This window comes from Pleurodeles waltl, chromosome 5, assembly GCF_031143425.1.
Source record: "Pleurodeles waltl isolate 20211129_DDA chromosome 5, aPleWal1.hap1.20221129, whole genome shotgun sequence".
NCBI lineage: Eukaryota > Metazoa > Chordata > Amphibia > Caudata > Salamandridae > Pleurodeles > Pleurodeles waltl.
The window spans coordinates 1,040,976,010-1,040,996,280 of record NC_090444.1 but is presented as its reverse complement, the minus strand read 5'-3'; the positions used below and the strand labels follow the sequence as shown (position 1 = coordinate 1,040,996,280).

Here is a 20,271-nt window from a genome sequence, read left to right as displayed (position 1 = left end):
TGAGGCAGGCCCGGTGGCTCATGGGGGTCTTTTCAGCAAGCCTTTTATCAAGGAGCTCAGTAGGTTTGTCACTACATTTACCTCTCTGGACAAGGCCCAGTCCTCAATTAAAAGGATTTTTCCCCTCTGGTTTTCAACAAGGCCAGCTGTGCAAGGGGCGCACTGCTGGCTGTGGGCAGCAACAGGCCTCCTCCAGAGGCCCAGCATCTAGATGTGGGCAATATCAGGATCAATCCAGATTTGGACGTTTTTACCCGACCTGCGGGTATTCCAGGCAGAGAGGTTCATGGGATGGTTTCCAAGGCGGACATTAACAAGGAGTCTCTGAGGGTGAGTGTAATCCCCTTTTCCATTGGACAGTTGGGGGGCAGGCTGGAGCACTTCCTTCACAGGTGGCAAATCCCAAAGTCAGATGTTTCAGCCTTGCAGACAGTTCCTGGTTAACAGATAGAGTTCTACGAATGCCCGATCAAATTCAGGACTGATGTTCAGGACCTGCTGTCCAAAAGGGCATTGCCTCACACCCACAGTTTCTTCAGCAATTTCTTTCTGGTGGACAAACACGATGGAGGAAAGTACCCCGTCATCAACTTCAAGCAGTTCAGCAAGTGAGTGGTTTACCACCACTTCAAAATGTAAGGCATTCACCTTCTTCACGTTCTGCGCCTTCCAAGTGATTGCCTGGTGCATTTAGATCTAAAGGACGCCTATCTCACACTCCCTATTTATCATCCTAATCAACACTTCCTCCAATTTCAATGGCGCCACGCCACCTACAAGCTGGAAACCCTCCCCTTCGGGTTGTCTTTGGCCCTGTGGTGCTTCACCAAATTCCTCCGTCCGTTGTGGAACTCCTCAGGGCCAGAGGCGTCCATCTAATCATCTACCTGGACGACCTCCTGCTAATGAACTAAGACCAACAGACCCTGTGGCTACATCGTTAATGGACTGTCTCCCTCCACCAGTCCTTATGGTTCCTCATAAACAAGCAGAAGTCGGTGCAGTAGGAGGCTGGCTCAGTTTACAGTGTACACCTATGGTGTGGCACACTACACTGAGTCCAGGAAACCCTTAGTGATAGTGAATAGGTGTCCAGAGAGCAAAACCTCTCTAGGGGTATCTGAGGTGAGCAGCTAAAGCTTATCCAGGAGGAATGTAAAGCACTTGCAAAACCACAGTAGTCAGACAGTAACTCACTCACAAGAAAGAACCACACAAGTGTTGCAAAAACAAAGGAGACCTTATTGCAGCATTACTACTAGACTAGCATTGGAGATATCTACACACAATATATACACAAAATAATCATCAGAAATAGCATAAGAATACACAGGGCCCTATGGGAGGGCTAAACTACATAATAAAAAAGTGGTGGTGAAATAGTGACCCCAACCAAAAGAGGTGTGGTAGTTAGCCAGGGGATGGGGACAAATAGAATTACCAGAGGTAAGTACAGTAAGTGTCCCCAGCAACCAGGTGCAAGATAGTTACCCACCCAGTTGTCCCATCGACTAACACAGAGAGTAGTGGTTGGAGTTTGTGTAATTCAGGACCCTTCCCAGTGGACCCTGAGGAAACCAGCAGACAAGAGGAAGGATGGAGAGTGCTCCATCCCAGGATACCCAGAAGATGGAGTACCTACACCAAGGGACCCGGTTGCAGTGGGGAGAAGGGACTCCCTCTGAAGTCAGAGGGTGCCTTGGATTGTCCAGCTGCTGTTGCAACATGTGGACTATGCCAGTGGAATCCTGGGACAGATTCCGAACGTGGAGGACCTGCAAAGAAAGGGGACAGAGTCCAGTATGCTTGCTGATGCCCAGGTGGTCCAGGTGGCAATGCCCACCCACCCACCTCAAGGTGACAATCTGCAAGTCGGTGAAAGAAGTCCAGCTGCGGGGTCCAGGAGCTGTAGAAGATCCCAGAAGTCGCCTACGAGCTGCCCCTCAGCAGTCAGATTGCAGGAGGGTCAGTGACGAGCCAGGTCACCAACAAGCACTGTCAAGTCAAAGCAGGAGCTGTTGAAGAGTTTGCAAGCTTTTGGGGACCCACGAGGTTCGGAAGACTCTACCCAGGAGAGGGAGTCAGGGCTGGCCCTCAGTACGCAAGAAGGCCTGCAAAAGTCGTTGGAGCCCCCATAAGTGACTCACAGACGCAGGACACAGGGAGACACAGGGAGTCACAAGGAGGCCTTACCAGCACAACACCGCCAAGACGCAGAGGTTGCAGGATAGGGGCTGATCTTCAAAATGAAGAGTGCTGGAAGCCGGGGCTTCTTGGTGCCTGAAGATCTCCTAAGGGGAAGAGTCAACAAGCCTTGGCAAGTGCAACAGTTGAGATGCACTGGGGTTCCAGTCCAGTGGCAGGAGCAGGGGTGCACAGTCTCCCAAGTTGGCTAGAAGACAAATAGGACCCAGAAGAGGCCACAGACTTACCACCTGTGTAGCAGCTTTGTTGGATGTCTGTGAGACATCAGACTCCACCAGCCGGTCGACATTGTCTTGAGGTGCCTGTGGTTGCAGTGGAGTGACTCCTTCACTCCAAGGGAGATTCCTTTGTGCTTCCTGGTGCAAACAGAGTCCTTGTGACCCTGGAGGATGCACAGCCTTGGATGTTGAAGAATTCTTGCAGGATCCAGAGAAACAATGTTGCAATGGGAGCCTTCCCACCAGAAGCAGAGACCAGGAGCAGAAAATGTCTTGCAGAGAGTTTCTTGGAGAGTCCTGCCCAAAGAATCTGAGGACCCAGCCGTGAGGGAGCCCTTAAGTAACCCTAAAAGGGGGTTGGTCACCATCTGCAGTGATCCACCTATCAGAGGTGGGTGAGGGACGTCATCTACCTGGCCTAACCAGTCAGATGCTCCCAGGGACCTCTGCACATCATATTTCCAAGATGGCAGAATCAAGTGGCCACCTGGCAGAACTCTGTGTACCTCCCTAGGGGAGGAGCTGGGCTGGGGGGTGGTTACTCCCCTGTCCTTTGCGTAGTTTCGCGCCAGAGTGGAATCCGGGGGTTCCTGAACTGGTGTAAACCAGATTATGGAAGGAGGGGACCAAATGTGCCCTTCAAAGCAGTCTGGTGGGGCTCAGAGGCCACCCCACCCCAGTCCTTAGACACCTAATACACAGGGGGAGGTGGCCACACCGCTCCCTTGCAGGAAATTCTTATTTCTGCTCCTCTGTTCTCTGGCTTGAGCCTGGCTCACCAGCAGGAGGGTAGAACATTGTCTGGGGTCAGCAGCAGTGTGGGCTGGCAGCTAGACCCCGTAAGGCTGTACAGGCAGAAATGAAGGATCCTCTAAGGAACCCCCAGAGTACATAGTATCATGCAACTAACACTGGGATCAGTGTAGTTGCATGATTCCAACATGTTTGATAACAAACATGCCTAGGTTCGGAGAAGCCATTATGTAGTTACACCATTAGTGGTGACCAGTGTCCACTACATCCCTTAAGATGGCTTTCCTGCACTTAGAGTCCAGGAATTGGCCTGGGGTCTGCAGGGGCACCCTGCTCATGCAGGGGTACCCTCCCGCTGAGGTACATGCACCCTGCCCTTGGGCTGAAGAATCTACCTGAGGGGTGACATATAGGCCCTCATTTCAACCTTGGCGGTCAGACAAGGCTGACCGCCGAGGCTGAACCGTCAGTTGGCCGCCCATGCCGCCGGAAACCCGCCAGCCGCATTTGGACATCCCCGCAGGGCCGGCAGGCGGAAACAGAGTTTCCCCAGCGGGGATTTTGGCCGTAACATTGAAGCTGGCTCCTAATGGAGCCGGAGGCAATGTGGTGGTGCAGCGGGTGCAGCAGCACCCGTTGCACTTTTCACTGTCTGCCAGGCAGACAGTGAAAATCGCGACAGGCTGTGCCTTGGAGCCCCTGCACTGCCCATGCCAAGTGCATGGGCAGTGCAGGGGCCCCGCGACTCTCCTTACCACCAGCCTTTCCAAGGCGGTGTCTACCGCCATAGACAAGCTGGCAGGAAGGGGAGTCAAAATCCACAGGGCAGCGGGACTCTCCTCACCACCAGCCTTTCCAAGCGGTGCAAGCAGCGCTGCCCTGGCGGATTCTGACCGCCAGGACAACCATAGTGGTAAACTGCCAGTCCCGGCGGTGTGGTCAATTTGTACCACCAGCCTGTTGGCTGTACGATCGCCACTTCAACCCTGGCGGTCGTTGACCGTCAGGGTTGTAATGAGGCCCATAGTGTCTAGGTGCAGTGACCAGGTTTGGAGGTGAAAGGGTGCATGTACCCTTTCACGGAGGCTGCAAAGGCAGGCCTGTAGACACAGTTTGCATGAGCTCCCATGGGTGGCACAGTACATGCTGCAGCCCTCTGGGGACCCCTGGTGCACCAATGCCTTGAATAACTAGGTACCATATACTAGGGACTTACATGGGTGCACAAGTATGCCAATTGTTAGTGCAAAATGTTTACCAGCAACTAAATTTAGAGGAGAGAGCACAGACACTGGGGGGCTGGTTAGCAGTTGTCCTGTGAACTACAATCCAAACACACTGACATCAGGCAAAAAGTGGGAGTAACTATGCCAGAAAGATGGCACTTTGCTACAGGTGCTATCTCCGGCGCAGTTCCTCATGTTCTTAGGATTTGTCGTCAACTCAGTGCAAGCCACCCTAAGCCTCCCCTCCAGAAATGTGTCCAAGATACAGAACAAGCTGACTTGTGTCCTAGCCAAACAGGTAACTTCTCTTCAGCAGATCGCCTGAGAGGCTGGTCATCTCTCGTCCTCCATCCAAGTCATTTTTCCTGGCCCTTTGCATTTTCGCATCCTTCAATTGCTCAAGATATCCCATCTTCAGAAGGGCATCACGTAGTCTCAATGCATCCCACTTTCAGAAGACGCACAGGGGGAAATTCGCTGGCTGCTCGCAAACATGGAGGCATGCAACAGTCTCGCAATTTTCGGTTACCAACCGAACCTGGTCATAGAATCAGATGTCAGCAGAGTAGACTGGGATGCACGCTGTGGGGAGTTGCCCACCGTTGGAAAATGGTTAGAGCAAGAGAGTTCTCTTCACATCAGTTGCTTGGATCTGCTGGCCATCTTGTTTGCAGTCAAATGTTAGACAAAGGATCGGGTTCAATGCAATCCCTCCTCAAAATGGAAAAATGTAGCTGCAGTCCATTACATTAATCACCTCGGGGGGAACGCATTCCAAAACATTAGCAGATCTGGCCGGGAGTTTTTGGGAATACTGTGTAGAGAACAGAGGAATACCTTTCGCGCTCAGGCATTCTAGTGGGAGACTGGCGGTTATGGTATTTGAGAGATCTGAGTCTCTGGAAACTGGATCCCATGTTCTTTCAGGTAGTGAACTCTCAGTGGGGTCCCTTCTTGATCGACCTCTTTGCATCCCGCTTGGATCATCAACTGGCCAGGTACTTCAGCTGGAGGCCTGACCCTTCGGCCCAGCAACAGACACATTCCAGCAAAGTTGGGAGAAGGAGAAAGGTTACACCTTTCCCCCTTCTTGATGATCATGAGGTTGTCAACCCAGGTGCGTTGCAAAACTGGCAGAGGTGGTAGTGGTCACTCCTCTTTGCAGGTCCCAAGTATGTTTTCTAGTTCTGATGGAACTTTTCTGGGATTCACTTAACGGTCTACCCCTGTTTCCACTTCACCGGGATCCGGCTGGCAATCCCCATCATCTTGTCATAGAGGGTTCGCTGAGCCTCATGGTGTGGAGGATTACCGGGATGGTGACATGTCCCTGGCCTTTCGATGTAGTTAAAAGATATCGATCAGCCTGGACTAGATGGATGGGTCGGTGTCATCACGAAACATGGATCCCATGGGGGCTACCACTGTCCACATTCTAAATTTTCTGGCCTCCCTAGCTCCTGAGGTTATGGCTTATAGAACAATCGATTCCTTTTGTTCAGCACTATCAGTGTTTCATAACCCAGTTGATGACCAACCGGTAGGGGCACACCCGTTGGCCAGCAAACTCTTTCCGTGGGTTTGTCTTTCTACGCCCCCTGCTTCCCATTATTCAGCCCTTTGGGACATGAATGTCTTGCTTTACCTCTTTCTATCTTGGCCAAGCAACAGACACCTTTCCCGAAAACAGCTGTCAGCCAAACTGACATCTCTTTTATGCTTGATCTCTTGCGAAAACTCTGATGTAAGAGCGTTGGATATCACTGGCCACATTTTTACTCCTGAACAAGTAACCTTTTTACATTTCAAGGCGGACAAAAACGGATTCTAAAATAATTTCCTACCCAGCTTTTCCAGATTCCCTGAAGTTATGCATGGTGAAATGCTTGAAATCTTATGAATCTGTGAATGAAGAATTTGGTCCCCCTGGGGAACGGCAGCTCCTTATTGCCCTGCCAAGCTTCACAATGATGTCTCCTCTGCTACTATTGCCAGGTGGGTGAAGTGGGCCAGGCAAGAGGTTGCCATAGATACTCGAGAGTTTGGGGTTCACTCCACCAGAGGGGCTACGGCCCCCATGGCTTTGCCCTTAGGAGCTCAACTGGAAGAATTCATAAGTGCTGTGGATTGGTCTTTAGATTCTGTCTTTAAGAGCTTTGACTTTAAACTGCTCCTTTCTATGGCATCTTTAGTGATAGATAAAGTTTGAACGAGTATAATCCTCGCCTCCGGTCCCAACATGGAATAAACAAGCATTTGCAATGCAATAGGTCTTGCAGTTACTTGAGTTGAAGCAATTGGCATTGTAAATTTTTAACTGGACTTCTTTTGTCACATTAGTCAACCCTGCCTCATATTTTGGTCCTTTCTGCCACATAATTCCAGTGGCCCTGAATATAATTAAAGGCTAACTGTCTTACCGGAATATTTTTAAAACAAAGACCTTAAAATACAAACTACTCCTAGATGCAAGGCAAGCCCACAAACGAGTGGGCTTGAGTTGCTGGGGGACGGCAGTGTGCGCCAATTCAAAACCCCATGGCCGCCATTGTCATGAGCGCGAAGGAAAGACACAAAAGAAAAAAGTAAAAATGAAACTAAAATAAAAAGTTTATAAGCAGAGCACCCGTATGTGTGTAAAATTATCAGTGGACAGCAGTGCGAGCCGATTCAAAGCACCATGGCCACCATGAGAATAAGCGCGAAAAAGAGACACGAAAGAAAAAATAGTTTGATCACAATAAAACATATTGAAAATTGTGCACTAATCCACGTAACAGGGTCCTTTTGCAAAGTGGTTACAAAGAGAACATAAACAAAACATGCTGCGGACAATACAATATCAAATATCACTTGTCGGAATTACACTAATTTCAGGAAAGTCTCATGATTGGCTTCTATAGAGTATGCTGAGTCAACAAGAAAGCCATTTTTGCCTATGACAAGCTAGAAATAATTAAAAGTGTGCAGCAACTTTTTTTTAAATTGAGTGAGCATCTCCATGAAAAAGAGCAACGCTTATAAAAAAGGGATTGAAGCACAACTTGAGTAGTTATGGTGAGCGAATGGAAGTACATTGTGCATTCACTTCACCATGGTGGTTAATCATGTTAGCGAAAAATATGTCCAGATTGGGCTGGTCAACTGGAGATAATATGTATCTAGTCAGGAATAATGGTAACTAAAAATAAAAGCATGTAATTTATTACAATGTTTCTGACATATTCATGCCTGGCAAAGGGAAACCTCGTTAGCAGATTTAAAGAGCAACAGGCACAAATGCAAGGGTTTTCTAATATGTTTAGAAGAATGTGGGCGTCCCTTTGAACTGCATTTGCCCATAAGATTTGAACAAAATTCCTGAGATTTGGGGATAAACCTAGACGGGCACTCAATTGTGTTAAAACAATCCTCTATGGTAAGCTGGTATGCATTACCGTACTGTGTTTATAACGGTAGGTATGTTGCTACGTCTTTCTTACAATTCAAGCAAATAAATAACACCGATTTAAAGATTTAACTAATGTATTGCTAGATCGAAGATATTGTGCATGCTAGGTCCTCATGCGAAGTGAAATAGTCACGTAGTCTCTCATCATCGTAATGAAACAACCCGTGTCCTTTCACCTTTGAGAACTCTAGAAGAGAAAAAGCTGCAGCTAAAGCACTCAGTGCTCTTTTGTGGAGCACGCGCTGAACATACGTACATTTTTGATTTAGCTGTTTAGATAACTAATATTTTTATCATTTAAACAACGTTTGTATTTAGCTGTAGCGTTTTAATAAAGCGATTTATATGTTGTTTGTAAGGACACCAATTACGTATCTTTGTTCAAAAGCACAACCAAACTTACACAAGGCAGTCTCAATTCGGTTTCTTGCACAGAACAAAAGACAAATAAATTCACTGACACACTGTAGTGGGGCTAACTCACCTTTTTTAAAAATAAATTGGAGCACATTACAAAAATCAAACATCTATAAGCGGAAAAACTGAGATCACCTGTGCAACGCCTAAGAGCAGTTTGTCATGTGTGCTGCGTTCGCCACAGAATGCCTTGTATGTCCGATTTACTATGGTGGCTGTGGGCGTGTTTAATGTATACGGCGAATGTTCTATAATTTTGCTTGTACCTTCTATCGAAATGCCGCGAATGCTGCAGCAAATTCGCAACAGTAAACAGAAAGAAGACTGTGAAAGTGTTTAATTTAATTTGCATTTTTATTATAGAGCTGGAACGTGCTTAAACATTTGTACGCACCGGTAGTTGGGAGATCTGTATTTACAACATTTCATAAACTTGCACGTTAGGAACCTGCCGAAATGATGAATTCTCTTTCAGTGAGTTGTAAGGAGGACATTTCCCGTGCCCTGCATGAAACGCGAATATCGACCTGTGTTTGCGATTTCTTTGATCTCTTGAAACGGAGGGGAATTATGAATGGCTTCTGGGAGCAAACAGAAAAAATACACAGCGAGAGGCAACTTTTTTCTTGTTACTACACAAGGGTACTCCATCACCCATGTTGTGTTTCTATATGTTACATTGTAAATGTAACGTGATAATCAAGAGAAGGGTTTTACAGGATGTAGTTTCAAATACAAACACTCACGTCCCTCCCCATCAGATGCGGTGCCTATACAGGCTAATAAACACTGGCGATTACCATGTGGCAGTCCTCCGGAGGCGGAAAGACCCCAGCTCGCCCCTCCCTTGCACCAGACTTCCACTCCCTCCTCTCGTCCTTCTGAGGCTCGTAAGGAAGCAATTGCCAACAGGCATAGGGGGAACCACTAAACAAAAAACCAGAAAAAGCGGATGCCATGGTGGGGTGGGGGTTCAGCCGACATGTATGTTTAAGTCACCCATGCAGGAGCAGGTTGTGAAAGAGGTTGGCCGCATCGGGTCTGACCATAGCGCCTTAATGCACAGTAAGCATGTTTTCCCAATGCACACACATACGCACCAATAGATCAGATTCGGAGGCCGCAGAGGTGTCATCTGATCCGGTTGCTGGCAGCAATTCAGAGCTGAGTAGCTGCCAGCGGTTAAATTACAAATGTCCTGGTTGGGTGAAAGGGAGCAGCTATCGGTGGTAATGTGTGGGGCCAGCAGCTGCAGAGGTCATTAGGCAGCTTTTATTAGAGGTCAGATGCTCTGGCGGAAAAACATTTACGGGAAGCCATCTTAAAGAAAATAAAACTTGCACAACTCATATAAAGACGGAATTCGTGGTTTATAGTGACGTTTATAAACTAGGCACAACAAACAGAATCCTGTTTTTAAAAAAAAGAGGAAGAGAGAGTGAGCTGGTCTTGGAAAAGCCCCCCACTGCTGTTGATTTATGTTTGCAGAGGGAGAAGGTGGGGAGGAGGGGCTGATTATACACCTACAGTGTAAGACAAACAGGCCGAAACTGAAAGAAAAAGTCCCCGACAGAAGAGATAAACAGGACATAGCGTAATTATACAGTACTTTGTTCTGCTCCCAAAAGAGAAAAAGGCAGGACAAAGAGGCAGAACTGACCACTAGCAAGCAAGGATTTTTAAATGACACTGGAACCAACAAATGAAATCGCTGGACCCCACAATATAAAGTATACTTATTAATTAGAACATTGGAATGCTGGGGGCTCCATTGAAAACAATGGAGTGCTGCGGGCTTTTACTGGCCGGTAAAAGCCCGCAGCGGCAACATTCCAATGTTCGCTTTGTGCACAGCAACAGCTGTGAACAAAGCCTCACGGAGCCCGAGGGGATTTTAATCCCCTCGGGCTCCGTGAACATTTTTTTTTTTTAATAGAACATTCTGCCCTGTGTGGCAGAATGTTCTAATAGCCTTAGAACCCGCCGTAGCGGGCTCTACCGGCTATTAAAGGCCCTCTCCCTTGTTAAATGTACTCGCCTTCGGCTCGGGCATTTAACGTGGGGAGCAGGCCTTTAATAGCCGGTAGAGCCCGCTACGGCGGGTTCTAAGGCTATAGTATACAACACGTCAAACTCTACGCTCGACCTAAAAATGTCCTACATTTCGTTAACAGAAAGTTTAAATTCTATTAAGGACACAGAGGTGTGGATTATCCTGCCTGGGGTCGTGGATCGACTATGCCCCCTGCTGAAACGATGTTCCGTTCCCCATGTAAGTAACAGGTTTAAAAGCATATTTCTTACGTTATGAGTCAGTAATGTTATTCATCCTGGTTATCTCTGTATAACTCTTGTCATTGCATTTCAATTCACATGGTGTTTAAGGTTCTTAAGGATGGTTCATTCTTACAGCTTTCCCTTTTTTTCATAGGACATGGTCTGGACAAACAAAAATAGCGGTTACTTTCCGGTTGCTTGTTGTTGGAAGAAAGAGGAAGAGTGTTTGCTGGCGAGAACCTATAATGAACTAGGGGAATACTAATTGGTTGTTTGCTTTAATGAACTCTATCCCTGATGTTCATGGGAGCTGTAGTTATTAATGTTCTGACATGGCTATTTTATTAAAGCGAAGAAAGAAAGCATAATCCTCGCCTCCGTGTCCTTAATAGAACTGAAACTTTCTTTTATGAAAATTTAGAAATCTGATATTCTTGGACGAGGTTCACACAATGCAAATCAGTCCAAAATAAAATGTAGATTCTGGCTGTCACCACGTTCTGATCTACTCCTTCAAGAATTAATGACAAAGCAATAACATCTGTTGTCAGAAAGAGATACCCATTTAGTGCCTGCATTGCACAGCATGGAACTGGAAAATCTGGGTTCAATCTCACCTCTTAAACCTGACCAAATTGTGTGTTCCAGGCAAGTTCTTTATTTTATCGAGCATCTTTTGCTCATTATTGAATATCAATGCACCTTCAAACACAGGAGTTTAGAATGTGAGCTGAACAAAAAAAAAAACTCTCATATTTGCTTTAACAGTCTATAATGTTGTTCGATCTATATTAAGAATACAGGCCACATGCAGGGTACAAATGGCAACTGATTTGCCTCAGTTAGCTAACAGTATTATCACCAGGATGGGGGCAGAAATGGTTACCAGTTCATGTTTAAAAACTAAGTTTTGAATAATTACTTTTCAAATAATCTGTTGCACTAAAGTGAAACCCTTCTGCACGCAAAAACATTATTTTGAATATGGAAGACACCTTTATTGCATGATTTACATACAAAATATTCTAAAGGTTCGGTTCATGTACACTCTCTTATACTCATAGCTTACCCTTGCCTTGACTCTGCTTCAGCTCTCTGTTAATTTGTTGGCTCATCTACCACTAGGCAACACTTATTAAAGGCCCTTCAGGGTGTTGTACCCCAAGGGTAGGAATTTGAACTGGCAGTGTTGTCCAAATAACGTGAACCTGATGTAGCGATGATTTGTCTGATGAATGGGATAATAAAGGAGGCATCTTTGAGATTGAGGGCCACCACGTGATCTTCTGTGAAGAGCATTGGAATAGTGTTTTCAGGGTAGTCATCTTGAAGTGCTCACGCAATATGTAACAGATTAGTGATCTGAGATTAAGGATAGACATTAAGATGCCATATTCTTTCGGACTGAGGAAGTAAGTGAAGCATACTTTTGACCACATCGGTGTAAAGACACAGGTTCAATAGTGCCTTTGCTCAGAAGTGCTTGGAACCTGCTCTTGCGGCAATCTACGGTGTTCATGAATGATTTTGTGATTACAAAGTGGGATGGTGATAGCGTAGTGTGAATCTCCATGAATTTTCTTTGCCGGTCGATGGATAGGACCCACTTGTCTCAGGTTATTTCCTCCCACTGTTGAAGTATTAACCTTATTCTTCCCCCAAGAGTTGTGTGATGGTCAGTAAATCACAGCTTGGAGGTGGAAGTGCCTTTTTGAGCCTGCCTTTCCCCTTTCCTCTGCTGTTGCTTCAAAAGGCTCCTTTTCTAGCTAACTTTTAGGTTTATTTATCCAGAAAGAGCTGATGCTGCTAAAAGCTGGAAGACTGTAGTGTTCCTGCACCTTTCACACCTTCTTGTCCTTTTGGTGCCAAAAATGGCTTTTGCCACTTTTTATCTTAAGTACACCCATGGCTTTTGCTGTTTTTATTTTCTCCATCACAGTGTCTACCTGTGGAACAAACAAGTGTTCACCATCAAACAAGATGTTTATGGTGTGTTGCTGAACCTCAGGACACATAGGACCTTCTGAGGATGACCCTTGTATTAATTTCCCTTGAGACTTTGCCTGCAACACTTAATGCAAAAGTGGATGTTCACACTATAAAGGACTTTTCTTTCTCAAATAATTCCTTGCAGCGTTTGTAGTAAGGCTCAGAAGATACTTTACTAGATGCTCCACCTCCTCTCAATTATATTTTTTTATAATCAGAAGAGGTCTTCAGAGTTGGCTATGTTAACTATGTTCATGCTCCCACTGCAATATGTTTACATGCAGCATCTATCTTGAGTCTGTTTGTCTGTATGTGGTGCATCTTCTCATCCCAAGTAAATGCCTCTTCCTCGCTCTGTGGAGTAATAGGAATCTGGCTGGTTTTTCAGTACTAGAGAACTTGTACCGGTCCCACAGTACTAGGCAATCTGATTGGCTGGCCGCAACTCAGAGAAAAATGTTGCAGCTGCTTTTACAGAACACAGGTACTCGGTCACCATCTCCGGAGTTAGCTAAAAAAAAAAAAAAGTATAAGCGGGCACAGTATGGATACAATAACACCTGCCACTTGTGGGGATTGATGGCACAAAGTGACCCCGTGAGGGGCCAAAAAAAAAAAAGAAATAGCTTCACCCGCATGGTACCGCTGGACTTTGCAAGCTTCTTTCAGAGAAGCCTCCCATGTCCTGCAGTGCTGTGGAGGTGAAGCTTGTCCAGCAGTCCAGCCGGAGAACCGGAAAAAAAAAAGGAGAAAAATAAATAAGAGGTAAAATGTGGGGTGAGGGGGATTGGAGAACATGGGGGGTTGGGTGCAGAGCATGGCCAAAGACAGGCCCTGTGGCCAACCCCAGTTTGCATGAGGTCAAAAGCTGAATGCAGCAGGGTAATGGTATACCGTTGGGGGTTAGGCACACGGCCTGGACAGAGGCCAGCCCCTGCTTCCAACCTCTTTGCTGCGCACAAATAAAAGCTGTGCTCAGCAGAGGAGATGAAAGAATATGATTTTTTTTAAAACACAGAAATTCACTGAAATACCAAGGGTTTACATGACATTACAGGTCATGGTAATAAAATCTTAGCTTACATTAAACAAACCACAGAAATTCTCTGAAAAACACAAAGATTAAAGTGATTATATAGTTGAGTGTTGAAATAACAAACAATGCTTAAAAATGTTAATAAAGTTTTAACACTAAAAAACAATAACACTGAAATTCACCAGCTATAGTTTACTGAGCCGACTATAACTTGCACCCTTGCCATGCATGGCTTGTGACCTCACATATTACATCACTCAAGACATGAAAACTAATATAATTGATGGCATCACTGATGAAATCTCGAATGACATCACTGATGACATCCTCCAGCAGATATCACAGCTACAAGCTTTTCATACTGAAAGGTATTCAGCAAAATACATGTAGTCCCACTTTTCCATAACATTTGTAGTATTAATGAGCGTATTGTTTCTCAACAAGCAGAGCAAGCAAAATATAAAGCATACTTTTGAAATCACCATATTAAGCAGATCTTTGGTCACTGGCATCGAGGTGGTAAGTATTATAATGGCTCTGTAGACACCTTATTAAATCTTGAATACTGTTCAAAACCAGTGTTTGGTTATTATTTACTTTAAGGAGATGTGCACGGTTAATAGCTCATCAGATACAGTTTTAAGAGAACGGTTTCACTTCTATACATTAGCCAGTCATAAGGCATGCGGTAGCGGGCCCTATCAAGAACCATCCAAATTATGTTTAAGTAGCCAAAACATATTCCTGGAATGAGAAGAATGGCGTGCACCATTTTAACAATGCTTGGAATCACACTGCGACTTGAACTGCCTATAACTATGTATAATGGTTCAGTTTTGTCACTGAACGTTTGGAAATAAATATGTGCAATTTTTAAAGCTCCAGTTTAGACAAAACTTGTCTATTGCACTACATGACAACTATTTAACATGAGCAGGTAAACAGAAATCCATATGTGAATAATTTATTGTAAGGACTTTAGTTTTTTTCACATATTTCTGGTTACAGGTCTTTTAATTAAAGCACAATCTTTTTAAAACATACATCTGCAACTCACACCACTTGCGCTCAAGCCTCTATCTTGTTTAGATTAAGTACTGTTTGCACTTAAAACTGGTAAATAAAGTGTGTACCATATAATGTTTACCATACTGAACAAGACTGGTCTCCAGTAAACATGGTTTTTGTATGAGAAGCAGTAGCTGATGACATCAATGCAGTCATTTAACATGTCATCAGTGATGTAAAATGTAAGGTCATAAACAGTGTATGTTGGGGGGGCCACATGTTATAATTCGATCAGAAAAGTATAACTGGTGAACGGTTGTATTCTTTTGGCTTTTAAACATTACTTTTTGTATTATTATAACCCCTAAGTATAATGTCAATTTAACCTTTGTTTTTTGAGTAAATACATGTAAAACTCGCAGAGGTTACCATACCTCTTAATTCAGTTGCCTGTATGGGCTTTTCCTGCAACTGTGGCATGGCCTAGGCTTAAGTGTCACATACTTCTGTGAAACAAACCCCTGTTTTCCATACAAAATGATGCACACAAAAGGAAAGAAAAGAGCAGCATCCGAAAAGAAAGTAAAAAAAGAGAACACTGGAGCAAAGTGACAACTCAATACATTCTAACAATATCTAATTGCGTCCATAGTTTCCTTACTTCAGGTAATGTCAATATATCCCGTTCAACATGGTTCCGAGGGTGGGACAGGATAAGAGCAAGCACCTCTACTGTTTTTCCAAGACCCATCTCGTCAGCGAGGATTCCTCCAGGCCAATCTGGTCCAGCAATTGGACGCTCACGGATAATGCTAAAACAAACCCCATAATGACAGACTTAATGCAATAAACCAACAGACTACAAAATGGGTGTTGCTAAAATCTGAGCCGAAAAAATACAGAACTACAGTCAAGAATTCTAGGCCTCTTAGTACATGCTCCTGAAACAGCAGAAGCCAAAGGTAAGACAAGACCAACCATTACTCCTATTGTGCCGAATTGTCAAATCATTTCAATTATGTTGTGACAATCAAACAATGTGCTCTTGTATGAATATTTTCATCAGATGTAAAATAGGAGCATGGCGAGGGAAGGTCAAGAAAGAACAGAAGCAATTAGTATAAAGTGCATTATGCTATAGAGTGTGCACAACAGAACAAGCACTGGCAAGGCCAACGGATATCACCTTTAAGGCCTATTGACTTTGCCAATGATTTTTACCTATGTTTACAGCATCCTGGATGCTGTGCAGCAATACTGAAGAGAGACAAAAATGTGCTATGACATAGAAGAGGCGTCATTTTGAAGGTATTTGCACAACACAACCGTGCCAACCTGCAAAATGACATGAGCACTTTTTTTTTTATTTACTGAGTAAGATCAATAAATAAATAAAAATTTAAAAAGAGGCGCAACTGTGTTTTTAGCACAGATTTGTGGGGGGGCAAAGAGCGCATGGACAGAAAGCAGCATAAAAAAGCATGCATATGAGGGAAAGCATTCCACCAATGGAAGTGGATGGACAGAACTTGGAGGGCACGGGTGGTAGGAGATCTTTACGCAAAGAGACAGCTTGCACTATCAGGTAGGCAAGGCCTAAGAAAATTAGACTAAATAAGGGTGTTAAGATAAAAGGTATAAAATAAGGCAATGAGAAAAACAGGACAGTGGAGCATATTCTTCAAGGAACAGCAATCAAAAGAGGGACCATACTATCTCAATTTGATGGCGGCTGCTAGCAGAAGTGTAATTACAGGAGTAGTATGCATGCTATGTGTGCCTCCTTCACTTGTCATTTAATCTGTATGACATTGTGAAAAAACAATGTGATCACAAAAACATGTTTAAGCCATTAACCACAGCAGGTTGTTTTATTTAGATTGATTACCACCACCAAACAATTAACTATTATAAATTTACTAGAGGAATAGACTGTAAACTGCACTGTTCTACTGCTGGCATGCCTTCAGGGATTTTTTTATAGTTTAAAGCAGTGGTTCTTAACCTTTTGTTTCTGTGGACTTCCACATAATCATTATTGAAACCCAGGATCCCCACCAAATCATTACTGGAATCCAGGAACCCCACAGAATCATTAATGGAAGCCGGGGACCCCAGTATAAGCATTTTCAATGATTTGAACCATAAAACAATACCTAAGAACACAGACATAACCATTCATCAAACAAATAAACAAATATTGAATTATCTTTTTAAATGCACTAACAAATATTTTAAAAAATCAAAATTGTAATTTTAATGGGAAACCTGGAGCCTCAAATTTCAAATTCCAACACATTTATAGAACGTTTTTAAAATATACATTTTGTTCCCTTATTTATATACATTTCATTAATCTGTTATTACTTGTTAAATTTTCTATGAAGTTGCGCCACCCCCTGAGTAGGCTTCATGGACCCCCAGGAGTACCAGGACCAAAGGTTTAGAATCACTGGTTTAAAGGGTTATACATACATTCAGTAATTCAAAACTTACAGTTGGAAATGTTGCCTATGAACCTGAGTGTGTCTAAGTACACCACTTTTACTGTTCTTCAAAGTAAATGGCTTAGAAATATATCCTTAAACAAAATCTGCAGGACTTAGACTTGTTTGCTATTGCTATTTCCAATACAGTTACAAACAAGATGCCATGCCTAAACATCAGATGCAGAAAGGAGGGGGTAAAATTGAGATTTTCCTAGCCTTGGTGTCAGAAAGGCTAGATTTTATTAAAGACAAGGAGGCGAGTATTATGCTATTCTTTTCATGCTTTATTTTAAACAGCAGCCAAGAAACTACAAATCCCAGAATCCCTGGGAAAAAACTACTAAACTGCGTCACAATGGGTTCCACCAATCACACAACGAGCCCCATAATAACTATCTTGACTGAGAGCAACAAGCCCTCTTTTCTTGCGAAAGTCAGTCAATAGAACGATGCGAGAAAAACAGTAGTAGACCATAAAGAGTCAAAAATGCAGAAAGGACGTCTAAACAGAAGGCCTTGAGGAAGGGAAAACTCCCTGAAGATCCCGTTGGTTGAGGAGAAGGTCCAGAAGACAGAGTTGAAGGAAGCTGGTTAGATGGTAGCGTTGCTATTGGTTGCGGTTGAGGCAACTAGAATAAAAGAACAGGGAGGGTTAGAAGAGGCGGGATAATACTCGCCTCCTTGTCTTTAATAAAATCTAGCCTTTCTGACACCAAGGCTAGGAAAATCTAAATTTTGTTACAAGACAGGAGGCTCATATTATGCTTGTTCAAAGCAAGGAAACAACATTTTGCATAGGATGGTCAACCGGTTTACAATAGAACGTTCTAAACGTATTGACGTTAGACCAATCTGCAGATCTAAGGATGTCCTGGAAACTAGCCCCAGCAAAAAAGGCCTTAGAAGCCGTAGCTCCTCTAACGGAATGGGCACCATAAATGTCAATAGGGACATCAGCCAAATTCATCAGCCACTTGAGCCAACGGGCTAAAGTAGGAGATGAGACAGGTTTGTGGGGCTTTTGATAGGAAATCAGCAACTGGGAAGAAGTGGTCGTCCTGAGATCTGCAGTTCGTGAAACGTACGTTTTTAAACAATTAGCCACACACAACTTAGGTTGGGAGGGAAAAAAGGGATAAAGCACGGAAGACAAATTGGTCTTAGTACGCCTAGCCACATTGAAACACACACCAGAGGCGGAAAAATGAAAGGAGGAAACGTCCAGAGCTTTAACATCCGAAACTCGTTTGATAGAGACCAAACAGAGGAGCATAGTGATTTTAGCAGACAAAAATTTTAACGAAAGTTCCGAATTATCGGGCCAAGAAAGAAGAAGACGGAGGACGGAATTCACATCCCACATAGACTTATATTTGGGGGTTGGAGGTTTGGAAAAACGTATTCCTTTTAATAGACGGCAAACTAAGGGATGCTCTCCCACTGGTCTACCATCCACCCGGACGTGTTCTGAAGAAATTGCTGATCTATAAGTATTGACGGTACGATACGCCTTGCCCTGAGAGACTAAGGAAGCTAGAAAATTTACAATTAAGGTAACATCAGCTGAAATGGGATTGGAATCCCTATCCATACACCAGCTGCACCATACTGACCAAGCCGCTCGATAGACCTTTGAGGTACCCGGAGCCCAAGATTGTTGGATGAACTGGACAGCCTGCTGCGAAATTCCTGGGGTTCTCCAGGAAGCCCCGAAACTCTCCAAGCTATGAGGGATAGGGAACCTTGTATTATGAGGTTGTGAGGATGTCCCTGGGGATTCCGAAGAAGGTCTGGGAATGGGGAGATCAGAACTGGAAGATCTGACGAGAGTTCTAAAAGGGTCGGAAACCAGGGTTGAGACTGCCAGAATGGGGTGATTAACACTAGGGAGGAGCCCTGGCAGCGGACATGTGCTAGGACCCGAGCAATAAAGAGGAAGGGGGGGAAGGCATACAGCAGGGAAGGAGGCCACGTTTGGAGAAAGGCGTCGGAAGCTTAAGCTAAGGGATCTGGTCTCCAGCTGAAGAATTTGGGAAGATGGGAGTTGAGTCTTGAGGCAAAGAGGTCTATGGACATTGTACCGAAGATAGAAGAAAGATGCTTGAATATAGAAGGGTGAAGTCGCCAGTCGCTTGAGTCGTGGGAGTGCCTCGAGAACCAATCGGCCACCACATTGAGATTGCCTGGGAGATATTCCGCTCTGACTGAAATATTTTTGTGAAGACAAAATTCCCCAAAGACTTTTGGCCAATAAAAATTTCTTTATCAAAAAAAAAAAAAGACTTTTGGCCAAGAGAGCTAAAGGTTTGGACCGAGTCCCGCCCAGGCGGTTTATGTAAGTTACTGCCGATAGATTGTCCATTCTGAGAAGAATGGAACATTTTACTCTGTCTTTGGTAAAGGACTGGATGGCAAAGGAACCTGCAAGCATCTCTAAACAGTTTATGTGCATTGACGACTCCTGAATGGACCATGGTCCGCCAGTCGAGTGTGGACCACATCTTGCGCCCCATCCTGTGAGACTTGCATCTGACTCTAAGACAAGATCTGGGGCGGCAGAGAAAATCGTTCTCCCGTTCCAGGCGTCTAAATGACTGATCCACCATGTGAGTTCTTCCCTGGAGTCCGCGTCGAGAACCACCTGATCCGAATATGAGAGACCCCGTTGAAGGTGTCGCATCTTGAGCCTCTGAAGGGCTCTGTAATGAAGAGGGCCCGGAAATATGGCCTGGATGGAAGAGGAAAGGAGTCCTACAAGACGAGCCAGTGCCCTGAGGGAAGTACAAGGAAGAGACAGGGCATGACGAATTTCTTTCTTTATCAAAGAAACTTTGTCTTGGGGAAGCTGGAGAATCGACTCGGCGGTGTTGACGAGGAATCCCAGGAACTCGAGTGTTTGAGAAGGAACCAGAGCTGACTTTTGGAAGTTTATAAGGAACCCCAACACAGAAAGGAGGTCCTGACAAATTTTTAGATGGACTGTCAAGGTAGACTTGTCTTGAGCCATCAATAGGAAGTCATCGAGATAGACGATATGACGTATCCCTTGAGCCCTGAGAAAGGCAACCACTGGTTTGAGTACCTTGGTGAAGCACCAAGGGGCAGAAGAAAGTCCGAAGGGAAGAGTTTTGAAACGAAAGAAAGTATGTTCCCACCGAAACTGGAGGAATTTCCTGAATGAAGGGTGCACCGGTACTGAGAG

At 44.6% G+C, this 20,271-nt stretch overlaps 1 protein-coding gene across 3 annotated transcripts in view; it reads right to left on the bottom strand.

The window, feature by feature from the left end:
• Positions 1 to 20,271, bottom strand: part of SHPRH (SNF2 histone linker PHD RING helicase) — a 746,219-nt gene that overhangs the window by 552,767 nt on the left and 173,181 nt on the right. For all 3 annotated transcript variants that reach the window (XM_069235239.1, XM_069235238.1, XM_069235240.1), the window contains exon 6: positions 15,242 to 15,392. In XM_069235239.1, the coding sequence (XP_069091340.1) occupies positions 15,242 to 15,392 (151 nt within the window). The remainder of the gene's footprint in view (positions 1 to 15,241; positions 15,393 to 20,271) is intronic.